Source organism: Primulina huaijiensis, chromosome 15 (assembly GCF_012295235.1).
Source record: "Primulina huaijiensis isolate GDHJ02 chromosome 15, ASM1229523v2, whole genome shotgun sequence".
Taxonomy (NCBI): domain Eukaryota; kingdom Viridiplantae; phylum Streptophyta; class Magnoliopsida; order Lamiales; family Gesneriaceae; genus Primulina; species Primulina huaijiensis.
This window is the reverse complement of record NC_133320.1, coordinates 8,417,093-8,438,829: the sequence shown is the minus strand read 5'-3', so window position 1 is coordinate 8,438,829 and position 21,737 is coordinate 8,417,093. Positions and strand designations below refer to the sequence as shown.

Genomic DNA, 21,737 nt, shown 5'->3' with positions numbered 1-21,737 from the left:
TTTATCAATGATGATAAAGCTTTTTTAAGATACACAAAGTTTCAAACTCAAAATGGAAAATACAACTTAACTGTGAATTTAAAAGAATGCAAGAGCTACAGGCAAAATAAATAAAATAAAAATTTATTTTTCCTAATTGCCAAGGTAATATGTTCGAATGCTACAAGACATGGATATCAAAACCGGCCTATTGGATTCTTGGCGGGTCAACCAATATTGATGGATCGCAGGCCCAGGAATCTTTGCTTTTTATCCTGATCTTTGGGATTCACATTCGGATTCTAACTTCATTCATAAAATATACTATGAAATTATTTTATTTATATTATGATTTTAATATAATTTTACATTACGTTAGGAAGATTTCATCTTGCTTCGTGTATGTAAAATTATTACGGCCAACGATATATCTCAAGATAATAATATAAAATATTTATAATTTCACTTTTTTCGTAAAAACATATGCTTATATATATATTCAAATATTACTTAACAAGAAATCCTCTAGTGCCGTTTCTCCAAATTCCGCGTACCAAAATTAATATAACCATCACTTAAAAACGCAACTTTGCTCGTGTCCACTATACTACGCGCACAAATGGAGTTCTCTCAACTTCTTCTACGTCCCCTTCCCCTTCTTCTAATCCTCCTTCTCTTCCGACCAACACAATCCGCCTCGAATCTCTTCCGAGAATACATTGGAGCAGAATTCAAGAACGTCACATTCTCCGATCTCCCCATAAACTCGGACGTCGATTTCCACTTCATCGTGTCATTCGCCATCGATTACACGAACTCATCATCCTCCCCATCTCCCACAAATGGCAAATTCAACATATTCTGGGACAAAGACAACCTCAGCCCTTCGCAGGTTTCATCCATAAAAAGCAAGCATTCCAATGTTAAAGTTGCGGTCAGTTTAGGAGGAGACAGTGTGGGGAATGGCGGCTACGCTAATTTCACTGTTTCGTCTCCTAGTTCTTGGATTTCAAACGCTGTATCCTCTCTCACAAGCATCCTACAAGAATATAATATAGACGGTACGCATGAACCGATTCAAATTTTTAGTATAGATCATCAATTTGGACAAGTAAAATTTTTTGTCTTATAAAACTTTTCAATAAGGTTCGGTAAAAGACACTTTTTGAATACAGATGGAATCAGAACATTGCACCAATTTTGGAATGAAACAATGCAATTAATATTAGAGTAGATGTCCAACGAGTTAACTCATGGTTTCGTCTTTAATTTATTAACTCTAAAGTAAAGATAATCTTTATTTTAATAATATTTTATGGTTTTATCTAATTATTACATTTACTTTTATATATAAACATGCCAGCAACATATATAAAGTTCTTGCATATATAATAGGTACCATGAGGTCTGTCTCTCAATGTAAGATCATGAAACTCATTAAAAAATATACCATGTATTATAAACAGGTTCTTAGTCGAATCAGATGCTTAAAATTAGGATAAATGTCGATTGAGCTTGAAACTAACATTTCTGATGTAAACGTCATGTTTCATTGGTAAGAATATGTAAATATCCATTTATACAGATGTTGATCATTTGATGATTCACTAAACAACCCTCCCTCAAACTGTACAAGTGGTTACCATTTATCAAGTGCAATGGTCTACAATTATGGTTGTACATCATTAGTCCTTTGACTAGAGATAACGTAGAGGTTCTACGTACTAACATGTACTTTGATCTGCTTACCGACTCCAACGAGGGTAATCAGGTGGCGATATTGAGAATAATTTCGAAATACGTAGGAGCAAATTTATTGTAGTCGTGGATTCATCGTTTGACTAAGGGTGAAAATATCCTAGGTGATATGATGAATTAATTATGCATCTACCCTTTTTTTTTTTTTTCCAGCTATCATAAAATCTACTTCTTCTTATTGTTCTACCAGGTATCGATATAGATTACGAGCATTTCAAAACCGATCCTCAAACGTTTGCACATTGCATTGGAGAGCTTATTACTGCCTTAAAACGAAACGGGGTCATTTCCTTGGCGTCAATAGCCCCATTCGATGATGATCAAGTTCAGAGCTATTACATGGAATTGTGGAGAAGATACGGACACGTGATCGACTACGTAAATTTTCAGTTTTACGCTTATGATCAGGGGACAACGGTTTCGCAGTTCTTGGAATATTTTGATACTCAGAGCTCAAATTATGAAGGTGGGAAGGTTCTAGCAAGTTTTATTAGTGATGGGAGTGGAGGGTTGTCCCCTCAAAATGGGTTCTTCACGGCTTGCACTAGGCTCAAGAGTGAAGGAAAACTTCATGGGATTTTTGTTTGGTGTGCAGATGATTCCAAGGCTTTGGGGTTTAGATACGAGAAGCAATCTCAAGCACTTGTTGCAGTTTCTCACTAGACACTATAGCCTGCCATTTTTTCTAATTAATAATAATAATAATTGTTATTTTAATTATTAAATTGTTATTATTATTATTAAATTCAATTGATTATACATTGATTTTTTTAAAAGTATATCTATTCAAAAATTAAAATATGATTAATAAATCTCATATTATTTTTATTAAAATTTAAGAATTTTTATTAAAATTTAAGAATTACTAACTAATACAAAAACTTCTCAATAGATAAATTATATACTCAAATATAATATTTTAAATATAATTATAAATGAGGAGTGTTATTTACACTCCATAAATTGTTAATTAGTACAAATTACAATTCTAGTTTTGTAAGTTGGTATTTTTTGAATTTTAACTCTGTAACTTGTCAAAGTTTGATTATCATGTTATCTACTAACTTGGATTTTTTTACCTTTGATCTTTTTTTTCTCTCGAAAAGACTAAATCCATTGAATATGATATATTTTACAAGGATGTTCTCTTACGTGGCTTACGTGACGAGAATAAACCTATATTATATATATTAAAATTAATATAAGAAAAAAGAGAGTGAAAAAAAAAAGTAAAACGACCCTAATTGTAACGTCCCAAAAATTTGAAGGTCTACGTGAACCACATGCATGCAAGTTATTAAATATTTTTGGTATTTTATTAAATTGTTTTAAAGCATTAAATGCATGTTTATTTTATTAATTACATGTTTAATTATTTTTATACATTTTATGCATAATTCATGCATGGTAGTAATTATTTCATGAAATTTTAAAGTTCATGCCTTAGTGTTTCTAGATGCATTTCACGTTCGATCGAGGAACGAAGACCGGAGAATTTTCAAGAAAATTATTTTATTACATGATTAATTTTTATTAATTAATAATAGGTGTTTTGCGGGTGTTTTTCAAAAATGAGATTTTATTGAGTATTTTAACCCGCAGGATTTTATTTTTAACAGTACGCAAATTTTATCGAATCGGGGGACGTTTTGAGGGTTCGGCTAATATTTTCAAAATCTTTCCAACAAGAAATATTTTTCGGGAGTGCGTTTGGATTTAATGGGCCTACTTTTAAGTTTAGTGAGCTTACATATCTTTTTAAACCTTTATTAATCAAATTAGGGCCCATTAAACATGTGATTATTATTTAATTAACACTAACCCACCCCTTAACCTAAACCTAATCGCCTCCCCAACAGCCGACACCCCCATTCAGATTTCAGTGCCCTCGGTTTCAGAGAAAAACACCAGCTGAAGGCACGATTTTGGCTTGTTCTTGCAAAGAAACTCTCTCCGGCTTCCACCTCGAGTCCCTCGTGTTTGTGCATCATTACGGGCATGCTTTGTATCATCTTTGCTGCATCATTCACGTAATGTATATATGCTGTTGAATGCATTGTTGCATAACAACTCTCGATCCAGCATGAGGGTGAATAGCTTTCAATTTTTGTTCATGTTTCTCTCATTCTTGTTTGTGGCTCACGTTTTCTTGGTGATCTGTGCAAGGGGCTGCTGTAAAGGGCTGTGCGAAGGTGTAAGATGCTGTCGTTTAAGCCTGGAGTCACGATATGCACTTGGGGTGAGGGAGCCGAGAGTTTGGGGCTTGGGTTGGTTCGAATTCTGTCGGGCAAGGGCTGCGGCTGTGCATGGGCTCGATCCCAGCTGTGTCTCAGTCCTTGTAATGTCTGGTATGATGTTAGGAGTGGACCATAGGCACTTGGACGAGGGAGAAGTTCGGATCTTGGAGATGTAGCTTGATAGGGAGAAGGTGTGATAGCTGTTCGGGTTTTACGTATAATTTCGTACAGCCGCATTTCTTCGAGTCGATTCGAGTTAAAACCGGGACTCAGTCCAAGTTTTAAAACGAGTCGGTTAAGTTCTGATTTTGGCTCGGGTTTACGTCTAGAAATGCTTTTAAAAATGTTTTAGGACATTTTAAGGAGTTTGGTAAGCTTCGGCTCATTTTTAGATGTCCAGGTGTGAAATGATAATTTTTGGGTTTGCATGGGCAAAATGATCATTTTACACCCGGGCTGAGATTTTTGTCCTGACAGCGCCCTGAGCACATTTTATCATGTTTTAAATGTTTATGCATCATGTTTATGATTTTTACGCAATTATGAGAAATACGGTGCATGCTTGGTTTAAAGGAAAAATTACGCATATGCATGTTTTTATTAAGTGATGAAAATGATGATATTTTTGAAGGATGAGAATTGGTTGTGATTGACGATGTATATGTATACGATGACATGAGATATGATGAGCTGAGGCCCGGGTTCAGTGGGCGGGTAATGCTGTCGCTGATGTCCCCTGCCGCCGGGTACCACGATTGTATAGATGGATCCATCGATAGAGCTGATATGATAGAGCTGATACGAAAGTCACAACTAATGAACAGAATTCAATTAAAAGAAAATGTTTAAGTTTATGCTGATACGATGAGCTGTTTTGACACATATATGCTGATATGAGATGACACGATTTGACACGTTATGATTTTTCCCGACACGTTTACGCCATGCTTTTAAGTTCATGGAAGATATATTGAGTATGATATTTTTCACTGCGGTGTGTCTGTATATGTACTTGTTATTCCTGGTACAGGTGTGTTGAGTCTTTAGACTCACTAGGCGTGTGTGATGCAGGTGAGCTAGATTCTGAGGAGACTAGAGGTACTGAACTCTGAGTAGGCAGGACTGGTGCGGCGACACGACCCGAGGACCGCATGTTTTCCGCATTATGATTTATGAAATTGAAAGGAGATGAATGTTTTTATATGTTGATGATTTTAAGATTTTTATTCGTTTATGCTTACGTATGATTTTGGATGAGTTTGGTTATTTTAAACCGCGCTATTTTTATGGTCAAATAAATATGATTATTTTAAATGTAAATTTATAAATTCGAGCTTTACAAAAATATATATTTCCGCACTTTTAAAAAATGATTAGATGTTTTGGTTGGTATCAGAGCAAGGGTCCTGTATAGGGTTGTGCCACTGCCAGTTACTGCGGCTCAGTCTTCAAGCCTCAAGTCTGTAAGTTTAAATGTTTTTAATGCTATCACCTGCATGCTTACATGATATTAGTTTTACGGGACATGTTTATCTATCGTTATGTTTTGAGATTAGATGCTTTAAAATTTTTATGCATGTTATGATATGAAGTGAGAAATTATATGATTTTCATTCATGCTGGCTTTGTGGTGGAATCGGACATGAATAAGAATTTTGCTTTTTGGACATTAGGAGAGGTCGGAAATTATTTGGCTATATTAATTTCAGTTAGTAGTACTGATGTTCTACTCGTGAGTCATAAGTTAAACTTGAAAATTTTGAATGCCTTTGGGGCTTTTAGATTTTGTAAAAAATTACTGATGGTTCGTGGTTGCTAGCTGAGTTAATTTTTGAGGATTCCTTGTAATGATTAATGATTTGAAGACTACGACGATCTTTGGAAATATAAAACGTAGAATTTATTTAGGACGCATGCTCTACCTAGTTGGATTTAGGATTGAATTGCAAGAATTGAGAATTTTAAGGATCTAATTGTAATAACCAATAATTTGAGGACCTAAGTGCAAAAATAAAATTATAAGGGACTATTTTCTAATTTACCAAACTTTGGGATTAAATTTTGAGTTTCGAGAATTTTAAGGTTTAATGAGGCTAAGTTGAAAATTTAATGGGGACAATAATGCAAATTTCGAATAGTTGTGAGCCAGAATTGTAATCTTCGAGAGCATTAAGGACCAAATTGCAAATTCCAAAATTTTTAGTATTAAATTCGAACTTTTGAGGAACATTTGGTTAAAATCAGTAATTTTTCGAGGTTATGAGAATTGATTTTGGGTTCAATAAGCTTAAAATTTATGAAATTTATGTTACGGGAAACCTATAAAATGGAATTAGGAACGTCAAGAACTTATGAGTAATTGTGGAATTTTAGGAATTAATGAAAACTCGGATAATATTCGAGGAAATTAAGAACTAATTTTGCAATTTTTAAGAAATTTGGGGACTAGTTTAGCAGTAAGTGAGAATTGAATGGTTTAAATGATAGGAATTGTCGGTGATTTAGGCTTGAACGATATTTAGAACCTTTAGATATCTGGGTTATAATATTATAAGGAATGATAATCAAGGACATTGTAGGATAAATCAATCTTGAGTTTGAAAATGTAAGTGTTAGTGAAATAATGTTGTGGTAAATTAAGAATTTAAAGTCATGACAATTTAAGGTAAAGTTGATCAGGTAATTAAGTTATAAGATTAGACATTGAGTTAACGAATTTTTGGGAACTTCATTTTGATGTGTCATAAGTTTTAGTCAAGATATTAACAGTTAAGATTATATTATTTTTTTGGAATTTAATTTTTCTAAAAAGTTGGGTATGATTGATGGTTAGGCTACTTGATAGACTCATGTAAGAATTGAGGTAGACACCTTGTCTTGAGTAATTTTTGGTAAGTCATTAAGAAACTTGAGAATAAGTGGTTATGTGTGTTGGAATTATGTTATCTAATATTATTTGGGTTGCGTAAGCTTGAATTTTAAGTTTATGAATTAGGTGTTCGTACGAAAAATTTTGGGTGAAATAAAAACAAAAGGGAATTTGCGGTGTTCAGCATAGGTTATCAATTAACGAATATTAAGATTCTTATCGAGTGAGAAATCCAAAAATCTTGATATGGGGATTCTAGAACTCTACGGGTTATAAGCGAAGTTGATTTATTAGAATTAGTCTAATGCTACCGTGGGATAACTTATTAAGTTTTATATGCTAGGATTATTTAAGCATTGAGAATACGTAATAACGCGATATTTGTTCAATGAGGAAAGTCTAAGGTCTTAGGCCTTAACTTTATTGTAATTGGGAAGAAAATAATTTAAGCATGTAATTGGTGCTAGAAGAGTTTTATTATTTAGGTAGAAGATCGATATTGTAAATTTTGGATTTTATGGATTAACGTACTCGAGATTTAAGATTCGAAACAATTTAATAATTTGGATACACTTATAAATGTGTAAGTTTGGTGCCGTAAGATAAAAATTCGATTCAAGGATCTTATACTAATATTTTTATGGGGTTGAGATAAAGTTTAACTTTTATGTGCATTACCGAGGATAGAAGTCGATTAGTAACTTTTGGTACTAAGATTTCTTAAGTTGAACATCATAAAGGACAATGTAATAGGTTGATGAACATTAATTATGGGTATTGTATAAGAAAAGTAAAGTGCGATAAGGTTGGGCATTCACATCTAGTATGAGGAATTGCGAGATAAGACAAATTCGAAGTCTTAGTGGGATAAAACTAAGTCACCATAAGTCGTTTTAAGTTGCGATTCGCAATCAAAGATTCAGTAGGCAATTTAATTAGGATTGAAGAGACGTAAGGACAGCTTAACACTTATGTTATCAGAGTAGCGCATCGGAAGCGTGGATTATTGGGATACTAATATTAAGATTCTGCACTTTTTGATTATCGAGGATAAGCGAATTTCGGGGACGAAATTCAATTTAAGGGGGTAGATTGTAACGTCCCAAAAATCTGAAGGTCCACGTAAACCACATGCATGCAAGTTATTAAATTTCTTTGGTATTTTATTAAATTGTTTTAAAACATTAAATGCATGTTTATTTTATTAATTACGTGTTTATCTATTTTTATACATTTTATGCATAATTCATGCATGGTAGTAATTATTTCATGAAATTTTAAAGTTCATGCATTAGGGTTTCTAGATGCATTTCACGTTCGATCGTGGAACGAAAACCAGAGAATTTTCAGGAAAATTATTTTATTACATGATTAATTTTTATTAGTTAATATTAGGTGCTTTGAGGGTGTTTTTCAAAAATGAGATTTTATTGAGTATTTTAACCTGCATAATTTTATTTTTAACGGTACGCAAATTTTATCGAATCGGGGGACGTTTTGAGGGTTTGGCTAATATTTTCAAAATCTTTCCAACAAGAAATATTTTTCGGGAGTGCGTTTGGATTTAATGGGCCTACTTTTAAGCTTAGTGGGCTTACTTATCTTTTTAAACCTTTATTAATCAAATTAGGGCCCATTAAACATGTGATTATTATTTAATTAACACTAACACACCCCTTAACCCCCTTAACCTAAACCTAATCGCCTCCCCAACAGCCGACACCCCCATTCAGATTTCAGTGCCCTCGGTTTCAGAGAAAAACACAAGCTAAGGCACGGTTTTGGCTTGTTCTTGCAAAGAAACTCCCTCCGGATTCCACCTCGAGTCCCTCGTGTTTGTGCATCATTACAGGCATTCTTTGTATCATCTTTGCTGCATCATTCACGTAATGTATATATGCTGTTGAATGCATTGTTGCAAAAGAACTCTCGATCCAGCATGAGGGTGAAAAGCTTTCAATTTTTGTTCATGTTTCTCTCATTATTGTTTGTGGCTCATGTTTTCTTGGTGATCTGTGCAAGGGGCTGCTGTAAGGGGCTGTGCGAAGGTGTAAGATGCTGTCGTTTAAGCCTGGAGTCACGATCTGCACTTGGGGTGAGGGAGCCGAGAGTTTGGGGCTTGGGTTGGTTCGAATTCTGTCGGGCAAGGGCTGCGGCTGTGCATGGGCTCGAACCCAGCCGTGTCTCAGTCCTTGTAATGTCTGGTATGATGTTAGGAGTGGACCATAGGCACTTGGACGAGGGAGAAGTTCGGATCTTGGAGATGTAGCTTGATAGGGAGAAGGTGTGATAGCTGTTCGGGTTTTACGTATGATTTCGTACAGCAGCACCTCTTCTTGGTTTGGCATAGTTTAGGAGGTCCCTTACGGTCTTAAGGATGAGATTTAAAGGTTGGACAGGTGGTGGGACTAAAGGGGACCGAATGGTTTATGAGATTGGGGGCCATGTGTTGTAAGGTGAATATAGAATAGGTGTTGGCCAAGAGTTTTGTCCCATTTGGATGTTGCAGCCGGAGATTGTTGGGACGGAATTATAGAATTAGAGACTTTTTAGCATTTTTAAGATATGGTAAAAAAAAATGGGAAAGGTTTGATTAAGTTTCGATTCGATTCGAGTTAAAACGAGACCCAGGTCCAAGTTTTACGAGTCGGTTAAGTTCTGATTTTGGCTCGAGTTTACGTCTAGGAATGCTTTTAAAAATGTTTTAGGACATTTTAAGGAGTTTGGTAAGCTTCGGCTCATTTTCCGAGGTCCAGGTGTGAAATGATAATTTTTGGGTTTGCAGGGGCAAAATGGTCATTTTGCACCCGGGGTGAGATTTTGGTCCTGACAGCGCCCTGAGCACATTTTATCATTTTTAAATGTTTATGCGTCATGTTTACAATTTTTGCGCAATTATGATAAATACGGTGCATGCTTGGTTTAAAGGAAAAATTACGCATATGCATGTTTTTATTAAATGATGAAAATGATGATATTTTTGAAGAATGAGAATCGGTTGTGATTGACGATGTATATGTATACGATGACATGATATATGATGAGCTGAGGCCCGGGTTCAGTGGGCGGGTAATACTGTCGTTGATGTCCCCTGCCGTCGGGTACCACGGTTTTATATATGGATCCATCGATAGAACTGATACGATAGAGTTGATAAGAAAGTCACAACTAATTAACTGAATTCAATTAAAAGAAAATGTTTAAGTTTATGCTGATACGATAAGCTGTTTTGACACGTATATGGTGATATGAGATGACATGATTTGACAGGTTATGATTTTTCACGACACGTTTACGGCATATTTTTAAGTTCATGAAAGATATGTTGAGTATGATATTTTTCACTGCTGTGTGCCTGTATATGTACTTATTATTTCTGGTACATGTGTGTTGAGTCTTTAGACTCACTAGGCGTGTGTGATGCAGGTGAGCTAGATTCTGAGGAGGCTGGAGGTACTGAACTCTGAGTAAGCAGGCCTGGTGCGGCGACACGACCCAAGGACAACATGTTTTCCGCATTATGATTTATGAAATTGAAAGGAGATAAATGTTTTTATACGTTGATGATTTTAATATTTTTATTCGTTTATGTTTACGTATGATTTTTGACGTGTTTGATTATTTTAAACCGCACTATTTTTATTGTCAAATAAATATGATTATTTTAAATGTAAATTTATAAATGCGAGCTTTTAAAAAAAAATATTTCCACACTTTTAAAAAAACAAGTAGGCGTTTCACTAATAGTTAATGAAATGAATAAGTTGTCGTTCTCTGTTTTTTTTTTGTCTGTTTAGATTTTAATATGTGTAATATAAGTTTTATTATTGTCGCATGAATTAGCAGGAGAGTAAAATTGTCAAATAATCAATATTCGAGGGTTCTAGTGGTTTCAGATAAAAAAACATAAAAATTTTCAAATAATCAATATTCGAGGGTTCTAGTGGTTTCAGATAAAAAAACATAAAAAAAATCTAAGTTACTGGATGAAATCTAAACTTTGATAAATTACAAAATTAAAATCCAAAATATATAATCTAACCAGAATAAAATTGAATTTCCCGTGTGATTACCAAGATGATCCTTTTTAAATTTTAGTTAGTTTTCAAAACCTAACATAGATAGTTTTCCACATTAACTATTATAATAATAATATCTATTATTAATATTATTTATTTAATATAATTCAAAATGCAACGTAAATTTTGATGAGACATATAAATTTAATTTAATTTCTACAATATGTGTAACATCTCGAAAATTTAAAGGTCAACGCGAACCACATACATGCAAGCTATTAAATTCTCTTTTATTTTAAGTAATTTTTTTAATTGCATTAATTAAATATGTTGTGCATGTTGATATATTTAAATTATATTTTTTCATGGTTGCATTAAAATATATTTTTAAAGGTTATTCGAGTTGCGATCGAGGAACGGAGATCGAGGGCTAAAAAAAATAGAAAATGTTTTTATTAAATAATTTTTTAATTATTTAAATTATGAGTGATTATTTTTTTATTATTTTTAAAAATAAGGGGTTTCGAAATGATTTTATACGTCTGGGCGTAAATTTTATTGGTGTTGGTTTTTCGACAAAAATACGAACGTTTTGACAACCTGGCTAATAAATTCACTAAGTTATTTAAGAAAAATTATTTTAATATTTTTTTAAAACACTAATGGGCTTAATTAAGCTTTTTAGTGGGCCTAAGCCTTGTTAGTGATTTAATTAAGTATTTAAAACTCAAACTCCCACCCTACATCATCACAACCCCACGCCTCAATCCCCTACACACTTCAAACTCCTATTTTCTCTCAATTACACGGCACACACAATATTTTTGAAGGGTGAAGTTCGAAAATTCCAAGGGTCTTCAAGCCATCGTCTTCGTGCCGTCGTTCTTCGATTCATCAACGTAAAATCGTGCATTTAAAGCGCAAAGGCACGTCATATTTCTTTCCTTGAAACATCTATCACACCATAATATTTATTTGAACATGTTTTGAAAGAAAACAAGGCACACAACTTGAAGATTTTCGTACATGCATATTATATGATTTTTAACACTCGTGTTTCGATTTGAAAACATGATTATTGTGTTGTTAAAGGGGCTGCCATGTATTAGGATGTTAAGGGATGGTTTTACACGAGATTTATGGTACTAATAACACATCAAAAACGCTGCAACAAGCTAGAAAACAAGATGGAAATCGTGGGCCAAAGAAGGGAGAGAACCGTGAGTTTTTGGTGTGGTGTGTTCTTGGTGCAAGTGGTCGGCTACTGTGCATGGGGGCTGGGGCTCGGCCAGGGCTTGTTGGGGGCTTGGCCAGGGTTAGGTTCGAAGGCTAGGTAGGGTCCTAGGGCAGCTAGGGTTGAGGGAAGCGGCTGGGGAAGAGTCCACATGAAGTGGGACTCTCCCCCATGTGGTGTACGCTGCTGTGTTTTTAGGGAGTAGGAGGCTTGCGGCTGGCCTGGAGGGGAGACAGGCTGGTCTAGCAGGGTCATAGGGAGATGGGCAGGGGTCGGGCCAGGGGCTGGTGCAGCTTCGTGGGCTGCTGGCTCGAGAGAAGATCGAAACCGTGAGGGAGCAAGGGAGAACATGCATTTTGTGTCTTCTGGTTCAGGTGCCTCGTGCGCTGGTTCCAGGACTTGGGTTGGTCTAGTCTGGCTCTTGGCGTGGTCTAGGGATGGCTAGGGTCAGGTGGGGCTCGATGGTTAAGGGCTGGAAGAGTCCGAGAGTCACTAGGAGTTTATATGCAAGAGTCCATCCATGTGCGCAGGTTTGGGTGAGTTTCTAGAAGGTTTTGAGAAGGCCAAGGCTGGTTTTTTGGGCTAGGCTTGGTCCGTAGGGTCCCTAGGTAGGTTGGCTTGGGTTGGGCTCAAGGTGGCTCGGACGTAGCTCGAGTATTCTGGGAGATGGCTCGGTGTGTTCCTCGAAGTGTCAAAAACAAAAATTTTAAAGCTAAAATTAGAACCATGGGTCCACGGGTGTGGCTCATGACTTGGAATGGTAGAATAAATACTGAAAACGTTATATTTAAAATTTGGGATAAAAAAAATTAGTTTTGGATTTATACGGGATTTAATCGCCGCACGAAACGTTAATTAAAGAATTAATTGAAAAACATAGTTAAGCTTTATAAAATTATGAAAAATTATATTTAAGCTCAAATAATTATTAAAAATCTAAGTTTTTAATTTAGGAATTTTATATTATGGTTTGGTTTAATTCGAGATTAAAACGCATTAATACGTCACATTTAAAGATTAATTTAAAAGTCCTTGATTTAAGCTAAATAAAAATATGATAAAATTCATGTAAGCTTAAATAATTATTTGGGACATGTTAGAGTCAATGAAATTAAGAAAATGTCAAAAAACGTGAAATTTTACGTCTAGGAGTAAAACGGTCATTTAATACCTAGAAATTAGTAAACGTCATGGCAGTGTCCTGAATGCTGTTTTATATGGTAATATGATTATTTGGAATGTTTATGAATTTTTATATGTTAAAATGTTGTTTTAAATTTTCATGGATATGTATATGTTAAAATGTTATTTTTAAAATGTTTATGGATTTTATGGTTTAATTATGGACATTTAAATGACATGTTGCATGCTTGGTTCAAAAGAAAAACGTTACATGCATGTTTAAATTTTATAAAGTGATGATAATATGAAACGTTGAAGGAAGTGAAGTAATTGTGACTAATACGATGATATGTTGGAGATATCGTGAGGGTTATGGTCCTAGTGGGAACCCGACGATCGTGTTTCCTTGGATACAGGTATGTATATGTATATGATGATATGTTAATACGTAAGGCCAAGGCCCAGTTGACCGGTGAGAGTGTTGTTGGTGTCCCCGCCGCCCAGTACTGTGGTTACATGTAGATGGATCCATCGCCCAACACGTAGACGTAGATGAACACGAAAATCACAATTAACGATTTGAATTCAACGAAAGGAAAAAAGAATACGTATATGAATATGAATATGAATAAGATGAATGAGGATATGTTTATGATGATATGAAAAAGTATATGATAAAGTTTATGAAAATGTTTATGTTTAAAGATGATGTATCATTATGATAATGATTTTAATTAAGGTTTATGCATCATGAAATGTTTACGAAAATGTTCATATTTAAAGTTTATGTATCTTTATGAAAAGATATTTTAAGTACAAGTATTTTTTACTATTGTATGTGATTTATATACGTGTTATGTTGTTATCAAGATTATGATGTGTTGAGTCTTTACACTCATTAGGTGTGATTGATGCAGATGATTATGATAGTAATGTTAATTGAGGTCTTGATGGATAATCTGATTGGACTAGAGGTGAACATAACCCGATAACCGACGCTAGTTTTCCGCTCTAATTATGATTTATGATTTTAAGTGATGTTAAATATATTTTTACGACGATTTAATTATGAGTGATTTTTGAGAGGTTATAGTATGAACTATACTTTTCAAATTATGTTTGTAGGTTTGGTAAAATAGTTGGTTGTTTTACTTTTAAAATGGTTCCAAAATATTTTATGCATGTGATTATGCATCTAGGCCGATTTAGTAAGGTTCAAAAAAAAAATAATTTAGTACGTTTTAATTTATTAAAATTTTAATATGACAACAAATTAAAGTTTTAAAATGTATATTTATGTTTACATGTATTTTAGTTCTTTATAAATTTTGTTATTTTAAATATTTGAATTAAACTTTGGATAATTATTTCTTTAAATTTGATTATATTTATTTAAATTGTAGAAGACTTAAGACTGACATATTTTATATTTAAATATTTTAAAATAATAATATAATTTAAATAATTATTATAAAATTAATAATATATTTAATTTTTTATATAAAAACATAATACTGAGGTTTTAAATAATTTTATATAAATATTTTTTTTATGTTAAATAAAATTTGGCTAAATAAAAAATTTGTATACAGGTACACCCCCCATTAATATTTTTACGTATTTGGTAGAAAAAAATGAACTAAAATTTTATGTACTCCTACTAAAACTTTTTGTTCTTGTATATATATTTTATTTCTGTATAATAAAACAATTATGGAAATTTTTATTTTTTTAAAATAAAATTTTTAGTTGTTGATGTAATATTGATAAGTCTGTTAATGACTAATGTAAGACTAAATTTTTAGCTTCTTCTAATTATTATTTTCAAATGATTTAAATGCAAAGTCATTCGTGGAAATAAATGGACAAAACTGTAGCACACTATTCTGAACATTTTTTCCAACTTATCAGTCCGATATTATCTGTAAATATATTAATTAAATTAGAAAACAACTTATTGAATGGACATTTGACAATTAAATATTAAGGTAACATGCACTTTGAACTAAAAAAATGGGAGCTAGGACATTATGGCTGACACTGATTATTCTTTGAACAAATTGAGAAAGTTAAAATTTTAGTCTTTTCTATTAGCTTATTTTAAATTTTAGTATGATAATTTGTTAAAGTTTGGTTTTTATCTACTAATTTGGATTTTTTTGTTAATGTATTTTTTCCTCTAAATCTACTGGATATTTCTTATTTGACATTTATGTTCTGGTGCATGACTCATATGACATTGAAATATTAATAGGTGAAATTTTTTATTATTTTTAATTAAATATATTTTGATGTGTATAATATAAGCTTTATTCTCGTCATATGAGTAACACTAGAGAATATCACATATTTTAAATCCGTGGATGGAAATCAAATTTCGACAAGTTATATAAATAAAATTCAAAACAAACCAATTTACATTAGGTCAAATTTGTAAATAATATTTTTGAGATGAGTCCAAAACACACACACCGACACACACAAATTCCAAATTGGAGGAGATGAATGAATTACAGTACGCTAATCACATCGTACCTTCAAAGGCACGTCAAAATAGTGAGTAACTCAATGTGATATTAGTTTTTCGTTTTCTTTTTAAATACTAAACATTCATTTTTTTTTTTAAAAAAGAAATTTATAAAAAATTCTTTATTTGTTTATTGGCTTGAGTTACTAAAATAAGGGGCATATTTTTGGTCCCTCCATATTGAATATCAAACAAATTAATTAAAAATATATTTTTTTAAAAAAAATGATTGATATCTATGGTCGAACTCAAGATATAATCTAATTTCGATCGATTTTTTCGAACATATAAAAAATATGGATGAAGTAAGAGTTAAAAAAAAAAAAGAAAAAGAAAAAGCTAGAGATGCCATATTTAAATATATTGATATTATATGATATCTAATTTGGCTTATTATTATGATTTTAAAAAGATGTGCAAATATTATTTTTTTTAAACCAAAAATTAACTTTTCTAGTTAAGCTCCTATATGTATAAAAGAGCATCCCCGGCCCTATCCCTTCCATAGCACAAAATGGAGTTCTCTAAACTTCCTTTGACACTTCTCCTCCTCCTTCAGATCCTCCTCCTTTCCCGACCATCGCAGTCGGCCTCGAATCTTTTCCGGGAGTACATCGGAGCAGAATTCAAGAACGTCAGATTCTCCGATCTTCCCATAAACTCGGGCGTCGAATTCCACTTCATTCTCTCATTCGCCATTGACTACACAACCTCATCATCTCCCACCAATGGCGAGTTCAACATTTTCTGGGACACAGAAAACCTCAGCCCTTCACAGGTTTCAGCTATAAAAAACAAGCATTCCAATGTCAAAGTTGCTGTCAGTTTAGGAGGAGACAGCGTAGGAGATGGCTACGCTTATTTCAACCCTTCTTCTCCCAGTTCTTGGATTTCAAACGCTGTATCCTCTCTCACAAACATTCTACAAGAATACAATTTAGACGGTACAAATTCAAATTATTAGTAAACTCAGTATTACAGATCTGGTACTACAGTTCTACTTGGACAAGCTAGCTAGCTAGAGTTGGATATATTTTACATCTGACAAATATTTTATATATGTAATAATAATTAACAGGTATAGACATAGATTACGAGCATTTCAAAACCGATCCTCAAACTTTTGCGCATTGCATCGGAGAGCTTATTACTACCTTAAAACGAAACGGGGTGATTTCCTTGGCGTCAATAGCCCCATTCGATGATGATCAAGTTCAGAGTCATTACATGGAACTGTGGAGAAGATACGGACACGTGATCGACTACGTAAATTTTCAGTTTTACGCTTATGATCAGGGGACAACGGTTTCGCAGTTCTTGGAATATTTTGATACTCAGAGCTCAAATTATGAAGGTGGGAAGGTTCTAGCAAGTTTTATTAGTGATGGGAGTGGAGGGTTGTCCCCTCAAAATGGGTTCTTCACGGCTTGCACTAGGCTCAAGAGTGAAGGAAAACTTCATGGGATTTTTGTTTGGTGTGCAGATGATTCCAAGGCTTTGGGGTTTAAATATGAAAAGCAATCTCAAGCACTTGTCGCAATTTCTCACTAGCCAGCTAGACAATAGTTTGTTTTTTGTTATGTTTTAAATGTGTGTGACATTGTTTGTACCTTTTAAATGATTGTCATGTGATATATATTCTGTGTATGTAAAAAATATTTGACGATGTTTTTTGCAGTACTGGTAAAATTTAAGCCATATGGGATGAATGAAAAATTAAATATATTACGATCAGTGATGAAATAAGTAAATTTCGTTAAGATATATAGCATATCTAACAAATAATAATGAATAAATTCAATCAAATAAACATAAGAATAAGTCAAAAAAAAAATTTAAAAATACAAGATGATGTAAATACTATCAAAATATATAATTTTAGTCTACAAAACTTTTGAGATCCGTGCAAAAATTTACTTGTGCATTTCAGCAATTGAAATTATCAAGAGTAGAAACTGCTCAAGCTGATGCGGTGAGTAGTATGCATGTGTGAATTGATGGATATTCATAAGCTTGCTGGATTGGTTTATTCGAACCGAGTTCTTTGTTACACCGAAACATATCATCTTTAAAAAAGCTTCTTGTGAAACTCATCTATAATAAATTCTATGATAAAATTTATCAAACAGAGATAGCAAAATGAAAATTCAGAATCTCGAGGTCTATGGATATGTTAGATTTCAAGCAAATCCTAAACAGTCACATTATATAGTTGCTAAAAGAATATTGAATTATCTTAAGGTACTGAAAATGTTATTATCTAGTAACCCAAAGAATGAAGGGTTAATCTAATCGGATATTAAAATGATGACTATCCATGTTGCAAGATAGATAAGAAGAATGCGATTGGATCTTGCCATTTACTTGGAAATCTACTGATATGACATTGATTTAGGAAAAATGTATTGTCTAGATGCATTGATCAAGGAAAAAATGTATTGTCTAGATACTGTTGTGAAAAAGTAAAAATTTACGGTAAAAAGTAAAAATCTCAAACTCTCAAAATTATCACACTACACACTTTATAATATTTTTCTCTCAACTCAATTGTGATTTTCTTCACAAATGAGAGATCTATTTATAGAAAATTTTTACAAATAATCCAAAAATAAAATACATCATTACCTACATCATCACACACTAATTTTCAATATTCAACACCTAATTTTACCTAATTTTCAACATTCAACATTCACATTTTCAACACAAATATTTTACACATTTTTAAATAATTTTTCAACACTCCCCCTTGTGATGATGATCATAATGATTGTATACATTACGTGTTTTTATACTGCCTCGTTAAAAACCTTACTAGGAAAAACCCATTGGGATAAAAACCATAGTAAGGGAAAAAGAGTGCAGTCACGTAAACTCCCCCTCATGTTGACACGAACAATTCTTCACAAATTTCGTAGATTGCGCATCCCAATATTATATATGTGCTTTCTGAATATTGTCGTAGGAAGTGCCTTTGTGAAGAGATCTGATGAGTTTTCACTTGATTGAATGTGACGAACATCAATACATTTATTCTTCTCAAGCTCCTTGGTGAATGCGAAGAACTTAGGAGGAATATGTTTAGTTCTGTCGCTTTTTATGTATCCTTCTTTCATTTGAGCAACACATGCAGCATTATCTTCATATAGTATCACAGGCTTCTCGTCGAATGATAATCCGCATGAGATTTGGATATGTTGAGTCATTGATTTTAACCACACACATTCACGGCTTGCTTCATGTAGTGCAATAATCTCGGCATGATTTGATGAAGTTGTTACAAGTGTTTGTTTCTGTGAACGCCAAGAAATTGCAGTGCCTCCACGAGTAAATACATATCCAGTTTGAGAACGTGCTTTGTGTGGATCAGATAAGTATCCAGCATCGGCATAACCAATTATACTTGGATTAGCATCTTTTGAATACAAAAGTCCCAAGTCTGTCGTTCCTCGTAGATAACGGAATATATGTTTAATTCCGTTCCAATGTCTCTTTGTTGGATATGTGCTAAATCTTGCCAATAAATTTACGGCAAAAGATATATCAGGCCTTGTACAATTTGTAAGATACATAAGGGCACCGATAGCACTTAGATATGGTACTTCTGGACCAAGAATATCTTCATCATCTTCACATGGACGGAATGGATCCTTTTCTATGTTTAATGATCTAACAACCATTGGAGTACTTAAAGGATTTGATTTGTCCATATTAAAACGTTTAAGGATCTTTTCTGTATAATTTGTCTGGTGAACAAATATTCCACATTCTTTTTGTTCAATTTGTAAACCCAGACAATACTTGGTTTTTCCAAGATCCTTCATTTCAAATTCTTCTTTCAAGTATGACACAACTTCTTGAATTTCCTTATTTGTTCCAATGATGTTTAAATCATCAACATATACAGCAATAATTACGCATCCGGATGTTGTTTTCTTAATGAAAACACAAGGGCATATTGAATTATTTACATATCCCTTTTTCATCAAGTGATCACTTAGCCTATTATACCACATTCTGCCGGATTGCTTCAACCCATATAATGATCTTAGTAATTTCACAGAATAACATTCTCTGGGTTTTGAACTTTGTGCTTCAGGCATCTTAAATCCTTCAGGGATTTTCATATATATATTACTATCAAGTGATCCATATAAGTAGGCTGTAACAACATCCATAAGACGCATTTCTAAATTTTCAGATACTGCCAAGCTAATCAAATACCGAAACGTAATTGCATCCATCACAGGAGAATACGTTTCTTCATAATCAATTCCAGGCCTTTGAGAAAAACCTTGTGCAACAAGTCGAGCTTTATATCTTACTATTTCATTTTTCTCATTTCGCTTTCGAATAAAAACCCATTTGTATCCAACAGGTTTTACACCTTCAGGTGTAAGGACTATAGGTCCAAAAACATTACGTTTATTTAGCGAATCCAATTCAACCTGGATGGCATCTTTCCATTTTATCCAATCCTGCCGATTTTTACATTCACCAAAAGATTTTGGTTCATGATCTTCATTATCATTTATGATGTCGATTGCCACATTATAAGAAAATATATCATCAATTTCTTCTATATCTTTTCGGTTCCATATTTTTCCAGTATTAATATAATTGATAGAGATTTCATGATTCTCGTCAGTTTGTGGTTCTGACAAAACATTTTCATCATCATGTGTTTCTTCAGGAACATCATTCTCTATTTTGTGATCATTATGTGTTTCTTCAGGAACATCATTCTCTATTTTGTGATCATTGTGTTTCTCTATGAATTTTCTTTTTCGAGGATTTTTATCCTTGGAACCAACTGGCCTTCCACGCTTCAGGCGTTTAATGACATCATGACTATCTTCAATTTGTTTCTTCGGAATTTCAATTCGAGCAGGGGCATTTGCAGCATGTATATATGATTTAGTTACCCCTTTTGTGTCTGCAAATGCATCTGGTATTTGATTTGCTATTCTTTGCAAGTGCACAATTTGCTGTACATCTTTTTCACATTGTTTTGTTCTTGGATCCAGATGTAACAATGATGATACATACCATGTAATTTCTTTTTCGGTATGTTTCTGTTCTCCCCCTAACATTGGGAAGATTTCCTCATTAAAATGACAATCAGCAAAACGTGCTGTGAACACGTCGCCTGTCTGTGGTTCAAGATATCGAATGATCGATGGACTATCATAACCAATATAAATTCCAATCTTTCTTTGAGGTCCCATTTTCTTTCGTTGAGGTGGTGCAATAGGCACATACACCATACATCCAAAAATTCTCAGATGAGAAATGTCTGGTTCTTTACCAAATGCAAGCTGCAATGGGGAGTATTTATGATATGCACTTGGTCTGATGCGAATTAATGAAGCAGCATGTAAAATTGCATGTCCCCATATAGAAATAGGGAGCTTTGTTTTCATAATCATTGGTCTAGCAATCATTTGCAGACGTTTAATCAATGATTCAGCCAATCCATTTTGAGTATGTACATGAGCAACAGGATGCTCAACAATGATTCCCATAGACATACAATAATCATTGAAAGTCTGGGAAGTAAATTCACCAGCATTATCAAGTCTAATTTTCTTGATTGTATAATCGGGAAATTGATTCCTCAATTTTATTATTTGAGCAAGTAATCTTGCAAATGCAACATTTCGAGTTGACAATAAACATACATGTGACCATCTGCTGGAGGCATCAATCAATACCATAAAGTATCTGAATGGTCCACATGGTGGATGGATTGGTCCACAAATATCACCCTGAATACGTTCAAGAAACATTGGTGATTCAGTTTGGATTTTGGCTGGTGATGGTCTTATAATAAGTTTTCCAAGAGAACATGCTTTACATTGAAACTTATTATTCTGAAAGATCTTCTGGTCTTTCAATGGATGACCATGTGTATTTTCTATAATTCTTCGCATCATTGTTGAACCAGGATGTCCTAATCGATCATGCCAATTGGTTAATATTGAAGAATTAT

At 33.4% G+C, this 21,737-nt stretch overlaps 2 protein-coding genes across 2 annotated transcripts; both read left to right on the top strand.

Moving 5' to 3' along the window:
* Positions 1-567: 567 nt before the first annotated feature.
* On the top strand, positions 568-2,432 carry LOC140960288 (chitinase 2-like). Its single transcript, XM_073418500.1, has 2 exons — positions 568-1,040; positions 1,928-2,432. Exons 1-2 carry the CDS (start codon positions 599-601, stop codon positions 2,398-2,400), a joined length of 915 nt encoding a protein of 304 aa, XP_073274601.1. The 5' UTR covers positions 568-598; the 3' UTR covers positions 2,401-2,432.
* A 13,805-nt stretch (positions 2,433-16,237) lies between these two features.
* Positions 16,238-17,413, top strand: LOC140959996 (chitinase 2-like). The gene is made up of 2 exons (XM_073418093.1): positions 16,238-16,689; positions 16,824-17,413. Exons 1-2 carry the CDS (start codon positions 16,260-16,262, stop codon positions 17,294-17,296), a joined length of 903 nt encoding a protein of 300 aa, XP_073274194.1. The 5' UTR covers positions 16,238-16,259; the 3' UTR covers positions 17,297-17,413.
* Positions 17,414-21,737: the final 4,324 nt, after the last annotated feature.